Source organism: Trichomycterus rosablanca, chromosome 17, assembly GCF_030014385.1.
Source record: "Trichomycterus rosablanca isolate fTriRos1 chromosome 17, fTriRos1.hap1, whole genome shotgun sequence".
In the NCBI taxonomy this organism is placed as follows: domain Eukaryota; kingdom Metazoa; phylum Chordata; class Actinopteri; order Siluriformes; family Trichomycteridae; genus Trichomycterus; species Trichomycterus rosablanca.
The window spans coordinates 30,130,078-30,139,814 of NC_086004.1; the positions used below are offsets into that span (position 1 = coordinate 30,130,078).

Consider the following 9,737-nt stretch of genomic DNA (forward strand, 5'->3'; position numbering starts at 1 on the left):
GCATGTCCTTATCCCTTGATTGTTCCACCCATTTTAAAGCCACTTTTAAAAGGTTTTTTTTATTTTTACCAGGGCTAGAGAGTTAAAACAAGCTTTATGGGTCGGATTGAGCATTTAAAAGTCATAAAAGCAGGTAAATAATGGTTTTATAACCTCAAAAGAGAAGAAAAAACGCCCTCGTAAAAACGATTGAGAAAGGATTCTGACGGGACAACAAAGGGGGGCGGGGCTAAGCGAGAATCCCCGCCTCTCTCGGGCCGCTCGGCGAATCACATCGCGATATGCAAATGAGATGACGTCATGCCAGCCGATCCCCATATCCTTTAGTTTAGCGCTGCAGCAGAAACTCACCGAGCAAACAGGAACACAGGAGTGTGTGTGTGTGTGTGTGTGTGCCCGTATGTGCCAGGGAGGGGCACCTATTCGGAGGAACTACCACCACCCAGACCACCGGCGACCCCCGGAATACGTTAGCACTGCGGCCGGCCGAACCCCGGTGGAGATCCGCGCTCGGTGCTGGACTGGGCATCGCGGTTGGCATTGCTTCGGATTGGCATACAGAGACTCTACGTGCCAATCCGCACCCTTCATAGCGTCGCCCGAGCTTTGCGGAGTGCCAGGCTGCCAACATGCCGAGCTCCCTGTTCCCCGAGCTGGAGAGGAACGGCAGCAGCAGCAGTGGCAGCAGCAGCAGCGGCAGTGGCAGCAGCAGTCAGGGGGTTGACGCCCTGGACGAGCAGAGAGCCCTGCACATCGCCCTGGGTCAGCTCACCCTGCTCGGTCTGGACGGGGATGAGAGCCCGGTGTGCGACAACGAGCCCCGGAGGAAGAGCGTCAACATGACCGAGTGTGTGCCCGTGCCCAGCTCCGAGCATGTGGCCGAGATAGTGGGCAGACAAGGTGGGCACCGCTGGCTCTTTTTTTTGTTCGGAATCGCAGTGTGCATGCCAACGTTGCATTGTTATGTCATGCCATGTGTCATGCCCATGCAGTGGTACACCCATGCACATTCTTTACATTTACATTAGTGCGAGGTTGTTTTTTTACCTGTACGGCATGAAAACAGAGAAATGTGCCGGTGCAGAGTGTGTTTACTTAAACGAGCAAAACAGGAAACACATTTATGGTTTATTTATTTATGTTTATTATAGTTATGGGGTTTATACGTGGTTTGATTAGTTTTTAAAGCATGCATACCATGTGATTATTACTATTATTATTATTACTGATATTATAATAACGAGTATTTGTTTTTATATTTTAAGTATTATAATAGTTAATATTATTTATATTTTATAATTATTGTTAGTATTACTATAATGTTATTATTATTGCTATTATTATTATTATTGACATTATTATAATAATGAGTATTTTAAAATAATATTTTAATTATTATAAGAGTTTATAAATAATTTTAAAATTTGACATTAATATAGTAATTGTTATTTTATTATTGTTTTTATTATAATAGTAGAATTATTTTTGTTTCTATATTATTTGTTATTTACACAGTTATAATTATTATTATTCATATTAATGTATTATAATACTTATTATTAATATTGTTATTATTAATGATATTATTATAATAATTATTTGTATTATTGCTGGTATTATTATAATGGTTATCATTATTGCTATTATTATATTTTTTATAATTATTTTTTATATTATTATTGCTATTATTATTATTATTAATATTGACATTAATATAATAATATGTTTTTATTGTTTTTATTATAATAGTTATTATTATTATTATTATTATTATTGGCGATTTTATAATAATTATTGTTTATATAATTATTGCTATTATTAATATTATTACTATTAACATTAATATAATAATTATTATTTTATTATTGTTTTTATTATAATAGTGGAATTATTTATTTTTATAATGTTTGTTATTTACACAATTATAATTATTATTATTAATCTTTTTAGCACTATTATAATAGTATTATAATAATTAATATTGTTATTATTATTGATATTATTATAATAATTATTATTTATATTTTTTAATTATTCAATAGGAGAATCATGAATGGTTCTTTTATGGTTCCACTTTAAAGAACCCGTTCTTGCACTTTATTTATTGATTCTGGTCACATTGTTTAGCGTTATTATGCACTTAAACCTCCCTCAATAAAACACACGACACAGAAAATACCAAAAATGCCAGAGCAGGTCCGGTTCTAACCCTGAGAACCTTTAGAACCTCTAAAACAGCCGTAGAACCGGGTCGTTTTTTTTGTGAATTGGGCCTCAGTGGTTTGTTGTTATTGTGGCCTGTACGTCACTCCGCCCATCATGAACATGAACATATAGAATCTGTCTTAGCATTGATACAGGTTCTAACAAAACAGTGCTAAAAGGTTCCTGAGTAGTTGAGTAAAGAGAACCATTTTAGTTCCCGGTGGAACCATTTCGGGTCGGTTCTTTAGCCTCTTTGTTTTTAAGTGGATGTCATGTTTGCATCCTGCAAAGCTCAAACACAAAGCACAAAACATGGACAAGATTTCTTTGTTGTTCTTCATCTTCATCAATGCGTCTAACGCCACGGCAGAGGTAGAACCGGGCAGCGTGGACGCCAAGATCTTGCCAAAATTTGGTGTTCCAGCCTGGCTGAAAGTTTCATATGCATTGATGATGATTCTGGTGTTGTTCCTGGGTGGGCAGCACTGCTGTGTTGTTGTTGTTTTTTTGGAAAAGCCATCATGGTTCCTGATGCCCATTTTAGGAACCATTTACCTAAAAAAATGCGTTTGGTACCCTGATGATGGTTCTTCTGAGCGTGTCTGAGCTCCATCATGCTCTTTGTTCCTCCAGAGCCGTTATTCCCCCGGTAGGACAATAGAACTCTGGATATGCTGAGCAGAACCCTGTTGAGAAGCCATTTAGGGTGGAGGAATGTTCCATTTATTGGCTTTTAAGCCTTTCTTGGTATTCCTGGGTCGCCTCCAGACGTACCGCCACCCTAATCAGGATGGAGCAGCTACTGACTGGCGTGTTGTTGTTATTGGCATCGTGCGGGCGCTCTGGTGTCTCCGTCTCTTTGTCCTGCTCTGCCTTCTGGTTTCTCTTTGTTGTTGAATCCGGTTGATTCACCCCGACAGTTTATTATTATTATTATTACCCAGCATATGCCACGTTTGCCACATGCCATGCACACGTACCCGCTGTGGGGTCGTTGTTATTGGGCTGAGGAGCTTGTTTTTGTAAACAGCATCATGCACCGCCCTCCGTTCCTGACCGTTATAACAAAAATGAAACCGCTAGCTCGTTCTTTTCATTCTCTTTGCCTGTTTTGCCTTCTTGCTGCAGAACAAAGAGAGAACATGCCAAATTGTAAGTGGAATTCCAAACTGGTTTAGTTTTAATAACCCTCACAGTGGTGCTCCGGGGTGCGAGGGAGGGAGTGCCTCATGAGGGATTCCTCATACCTGCTGCAGTTACACCCTCTGCTGGCTGGTCGATGGTCCTGCACAGAGACGGGGGATAAGGGAACCATTTTTACCTAGTTTTTCCTGTTGGGCCCCTGAGCAAGGCCCTTAATTCTTAATTGTGTGCACTGTACCTGGTGCTACTCGCATGGATGTTTTATTCAGGTAGTCGGTCATGTTTTCGTTTGTGAGTAGAACCATTCTGGATCTGTGATACGGCTGAGCTATCGACCTGGCCGGGCGTTCGTACAGGTACAGTTTGCTGTGGTAGGAGGAGAGGGGAGGTCGACTGGGTTCCTCAGTGCTGCTGCAGTGGTGACCTCTGCTGGCCGGTTGAGGTGCTGCGCCAGGGATGGATTATTCCCGGACAGCAGTGCCTCTCTATGATTAGACAGCATAACGGGCATCGGTCTGTCCTGCCGCGCCACTTCAATCATGCCACTTATCACAGGTCAGACGGGTCGGGTGGTGCCAGGCTGTGCCTGTCTGCACACCCTCAACACTTCTGCTCTACTCCTGGGTTCGGAACAGGAACCTGTAACCATGTACTGATGAGAACGTTCCTCCTGGTGAAATGAGGGAAACTCCAGATTCAGCGTTTCTCCCCCGGTTGCTATTTTTGAGCCGGACCCTCGGTGTGCCGAACATGTGGTTTCAATTTATGCTCGACAAAAAAGAAGCGAGTCCTTGTTCCCGGAGTTTAAAAACAGGCCGGGAGTAACGGCGGCGTGTTCCAACCTTCCCAAACGTTCCCAAATGTGTTCTGAGTTAGTCTGGAGGTTTTTTGTTTGATTTTTGGTGCAGTAATCATTTTATTTTTGCTTCTTGTGTTGATGATGTTCACCTGATTCAAACCAGAATGATTAAAATAGTTTTTATTCAAGTAAATTTATTTAAACTGCTGATTATTAAAATATAGAAAATGTGAAAACACAAAGTTTGAGGACTTTACACCTCCTGCGAAACCCAATAACATTTCTTATTGTGTTTCTTATTTATTTTATTTATTTATGTATTTTGTTTTATTTGTATTTTTTAAAAATATTTTTAAAATATATTTTTGTATTAAAAATGTATATATATATATATATATATATATATATATATATATATATATATATATACTTAAAAAATTCAGTTGTTTTATTTTTTTGTTTGTTAATTTTTTATATTTTAAATTTGTTTATTTGAACCGCTTCTTTTCACTTTTATATGTGATCACAGTTGTAAGTCGTTTCGGATAGAAGCGTCGACTGAACGTCGGGAAGGACGAATAAAATAAAGATGATGTCTTTTATTTTTTCATTTTAAGGATTCAAATTAAATCTTCTTGTGTTTTTCCCTAAACGCAGGTTGCAAGATCAAAGCCCTGCGTGCCAAGACCAACACCTACATCAAGACCCCGGTTCGAGGGGAGGAGCCTGTGTTCGTGGTCACCGGGAGGCGGGAGGACGTGGCCATGGCTCGGCGGGAGATCATCTCGGCGGCGGAGCACTTCTCCATGATCCGGGCGTCCCGGAACAAAAACAGCAGCGTGAACGGGAGCGCGGCGGTGCCCGGGCCGCCCAACCTCCCGGGGCAGACCACCATCCAGGTGCGGGTGCCGTACCGCGTCGTGGGACTGGTGGTGGGTCCGAAGGGCGCGACCATCAAGCGCATCCAGCAGCAGACGCACACCTACATCGTCACGCCGAGCCGCGACAAGGAGCCGGTGTTCGAGGTGACGGGCATGCCGGAGAACGTGGACCGGGCGCGGGACGAGATCGAGGCGCACATCGCCGTCCGCACGGGCGCCGGGCTGATCGAATTCGCCAGCGCCACCGATGACAACGACTTCCACGCCAACGGGACGGACGTGGGCTTCGAGATGCACGCTTCCGGCGCCGCCCACTCCAGCTTGTGGGGCAAGAGCAGCGCCAGTGCCAGCGCGACTCCCAGTTTGGCGCGCAAACCCTTCGCCAGCTACCGCAACGATAGCTCCAGCTCGCTGGGCAGCGCGTCCACAGATTCCTACTTCGGCACCAATTACAGCCCGCCGAGCCCCGCCCTCAGCTACAACAACAATAACAACAACAACAACCTGAACAGCTCCTTTGTTTACGGTGAGATGCTGTCGCCCGATTGCGCCGACCTCGCTTTCGACTCGGCGCCCGGATTCGACCCGGCGCCCGGTTTGCTCTGGTCGCAGTACGAGCGCAGCCTGAACGCCGCTACTTCAAGCTTCCCGTCCAGCGCTTCCGCCAACGCTAACGCCAACTCGGCCCTCGCCAATCAGAGGCGGGCGAGCGGAATCAGCCAGCCTCGCTTAAGCCCGCCTCTTAATCATGTGGGCGGAGTCAGCGATCACCCGCTAGCCCGGAGGGTCCGGAGCGACCCGGGCGGCGGATCCCTGACCTTCCCGGGCTACGCTAGCATTTCCGTGCATCTTCCCGGTCTGCCCTCCGATTCGTCCGCATCTTCCTCGTCCTCGTCGTCCTCGTCTTCTTCCTCGGGGACGAGCCGGAAGGGCAGCCGGGATTGTTCGGTGTGCTTCGAGAGCGAGGTGATCGCCGCCCTGGTGCCGTGCGGTCACAACCTGTTCTGCATGGAGTGCGCCAACCGGATCTGCGAGCGCAGCGACCCCGAGTGCCCCGTGTGCCGCGTCGCAGTCACTCAGGCAATACGTATATTCTCCTAAAACCGCCAGGACTGAAACGTTCACGACTTTTTAGCACCAGGAACCACCGGAATCTCAGACGTTCCGGCATTCCGGAATCCTTCAACTGCTTCAGCGACTCCTCTATAATGTCCAATAATATAACGTTTATCGTAGGTGTAAATAGAAACGTACATAAAGCTGCAGTATCTGAATAAAGAAAAAAAAGGGAAACCCAGTAGAGGGCGCCGGTGAGACGTATATAATTATATACTATAGCGTAGCTACAGGACGAGTCTTCATCCTCTAGTGCATGTTTCATTATTAAAGCCTCGTATATCGTAGTTCTAGTGCAGGAATTATCCCAGAGTCCGAAGGTACGGAGACCGTTAGTGACGCCGGACGAGCAGCAGCTATCGATCATCATCAGTCGCCGAGGACCCAGAACGTATCGCATCCCGCACACGACATGTACAGAACCAGAACCAACACGCGGCGCCGGAACACCGCCGGAAGTATTCGATTCTTTTTGACTTGAAGATTTGGTATGACGCAGATGTTTACAGATGTTTTAATTTAAGTTCAGTGAACTTTTTATTATGTGTTTTTTAATTCTGTAGCTGGGGTGGATAAATATACAGTTTATTTTTTATTTCTTATTTTGTAGTAAAACAGCCTCCGGGCGACGAACACTGTATGATCCGAACATGACGGACATGTTGGGGGCGTGTCTTCATTTTGAACAGTATTCCTGATCAGAAACAGAACAGAAAGGACATTTTTGACTCAGTTGACCCAGCGTATTTTTTATTCAGTAATATAAATCATATTTTATTCTATATTATTAGGTAATAAATGTATAATGAATCTCAGTAACGCCGGACACACCGACATCATTTCCTCTTTCTATAGAGTTTGTATGGATTGGGGTGGCAGTGGGACTTACAGACTTCTGTTGCACCACTATAGTTTTAGTATTTCTATTTTACTACGTTTGTTTACCACTTCTTTCTGTATATGTAGGTGAAGTTACTTGAGCGTAAAAGTACTTTATTGAACAAAAAAAAAATACAAAGTATATTTTATTTTATGATATAAAGAAAATGGCCTTTAACCTCACGGTCGAATACTAATATTATATTTGCTGAAACAAGATTTAAATGTATGGAGAGTTTTATTTTTCTGACCTTTAAAGTTCTACATGATCAGTAATGGTGCTACTTCATGTTTTTTTAAGTATTTCTATATAAGTCCAATAAAAATGGTACAAGAAAACATCGTCTGCTTTGTGTTTTTGTTTGTGGCGTCCATAATAATAACGATTTTTATGATGATTTTTACTCCTACATATATGAAATGACTTTAATAAAAACTATTATATATTATGTTTAATTCATATTTATTTTATTTTATTTATTTAATAATTATACATAATATATATTAGTTTTTATTAAAGTAACTTTATTCACACCGCTGATTATTAAATAACATATAAAAAATGTGAAAACACAAACTTTGAGGACTTTACATCCCCTGTAAAATTCATAACATTTTTATTGTTTTTTATTTATTATATTTATTTTTGTATTTTATTTTTTATGTATTAAATTATTTTTATATTGTATATTTTAAATTTTTATATATTTTAAATTTTTTATATATTTTATTTTTTAATTTTTTAGTTTCTTTTTTTTTTGCACTTTTTTAAGTTGTTTAATTTTTTATTTTTGAAAAATCTTATTTTTTGTAATTTTTTTATGAATTAATTTTAATTCATTGATTTAATTTATTTTTTAATAAATTTTTTTGATATTAAATTTTTTTTTTTTTATATAATTTGACTGCAGTCGATGTTCCGATGCATCCCGGTGCTCTGTTCAGGCCACTGAATTTGCCAAACCACAACCAGGGTGCAGTAATACTAGAACAGGACAGGCCTTCACCTCCCTCTGGACAGATACTCCAGTCTTCTGGGAAGGCTTCCTACCAGTAGTGTGTCTGTGGGAATTTGTGCCACTTCAAAAGCATCAAAAAGTTGGTCACTGGGGTTTGAGGTCCAACCAAACTTGTCCAAAAGTATTTGGATGCCTAATCGTGAGTTTGTCGGACGCCCCGTTTCAAAACTAGAAAGCTAGAACAGCCGCTATTCTGAAGTATGTCTGTGGGAATTTGTGCCTGTTCAGTAGTACAAAAGGGCATTTGTATGGCTGGGTACTGAAGGTGTACCAGTTCATCCCAGAGCTGTTGAGTGGGGCTGAGGACAGGGCTGTGTGCAGGATGCTGGAGTTTCTTTGAACTAATGCACAGGGACAGTCATGCTAGAACAGGAAAGGACCTTCCCTAAACTCTTGCTGCAAAGTCAGTTGTTGATTTATTAAACCTGTTAGCCACTGCTGTGTTTTATATGTGCGTTGAGAAGCGGAAGCTTTTCCCTCTTCATGTGGACGAAAGGGTCAGGAGGTTCAAACCGACCCTGAATCTGCACCGTCGCGAGCTGGACGTTGGCGCTCCGGTGCTGATCGGTGTTGGCGCTGCCGCTGCAGAGCCGCGTGGTTTCCTCACGGAAACGCTGACTGAAGCGAATTCTGCCGTGCCGCCGGATAACGAGCGCCGCCGCCGCCGCCACCGGCCCTGACGATCGGCTTCAGACGGTAACGATCAAACCGGCCCTCGTAATAAAAACCACACGGTGAGGAAGCGCTCCAGCTCTCTCACTCGCTCTCTCTCACTCGCTCTCTCTCACCCCGAAAAGAGCTGATGAGCCATTCCTCCAAATTCAGAACACGTGCCCGTCGGTCCTGGTCTCGCTCTGAGTGCCGGGCTGGAGCCGCGCCCGCTCCCGGAGCCGGAGATGATGCCAGGCGACTGTGAAGAGCCAGAGGTTCATATTACGTGGTGTTTTCCATTCAGCTTCATTTCCTTTAATGTGTCCTCAGAAGAAGCAGGACGGGGGCCAGCTGTGCCCGCTGTGACAGGGGCACTTAAGGTTCCATCCAAGGCCAAAAGTATGTGGACATACAAATGGCAGTTTACTGTTTCAACTGATCAGCAGCATGTCCTTAAAAAGTTGGGACAGGGGCAGATTCAGCTCCGTGTGTCTTATGACTGCAGGCAGGCCAGTCTAGCACCTGCACTGTCTTACTAGGCAACCATCTCTGAACCCGGGCTCTCACGGGGCATCTCCAGCGAGACTCGAACCCGGGTCTCCCCACAGTGATTTACAACCTCTTCTGTCGTCTCTGGGATATATCGGAATGCTGACTGTAGGTCAGGCTTGACAGAATCATCCAGCACTAGCACCCGCTCCTGTAACTGAATGGAAGTGGAATCGAAACGTAGTGGAAAGCCGTCCAGAAGGGCACAGACTCTGCATCGATGCCAGTGATGCGGTTGGCATGGGGAGCGTCTCCGCTCGTCCTCGCCGCCTGTGCGCGTCGATTTTCCTCCTCTCTGTTTTTACATAAGGTGCCAGGGTACCAGGGTGCCAGTTATCCGGAGGCGGAGCGGCTGGTGTAAATATAACCCGATTCCTCTCTGAAACAGGGCCAGAGAGCGAGCGAGAGAAAGAGAGAGAGAGAGAGAGAGAGAGAGTGCCCGGCCGAGAGCTTTGATCGACCTTTCACCAACCCGGAAGCTCTGACTTCTCCTGG

General features: G+C 43.8%; 1 protein-coding gene across 1 annotated transcript; it reads left to right on the plus strand.

The window, feature by feature from the left end:
• The first annotated feature begins 364 nt into the window (after window positions 1–364).
• On the plus strand, window positions 365–7,356 carry mex3b (mex-3 RNA binding family member B). The gene is made up of 2 exons (XM_063012645.1): window positions 365–900; window positions 4,805–7,356. The coding sequence occupies exons 1-2, from the start codon at window positions 630–632 to the stop codon at window positions 6,127–6,129; spliced, it is 1,596 nt and encodes a 531-aa protein (XP_062868715.1). The 5' UTR covers window positions 365–629; the 3' UTR covers window positions 6,130–7,356.
• The last annotated feature ends 2,381 nt before the right edge of the window (window positions 7,357–9,737 follow it).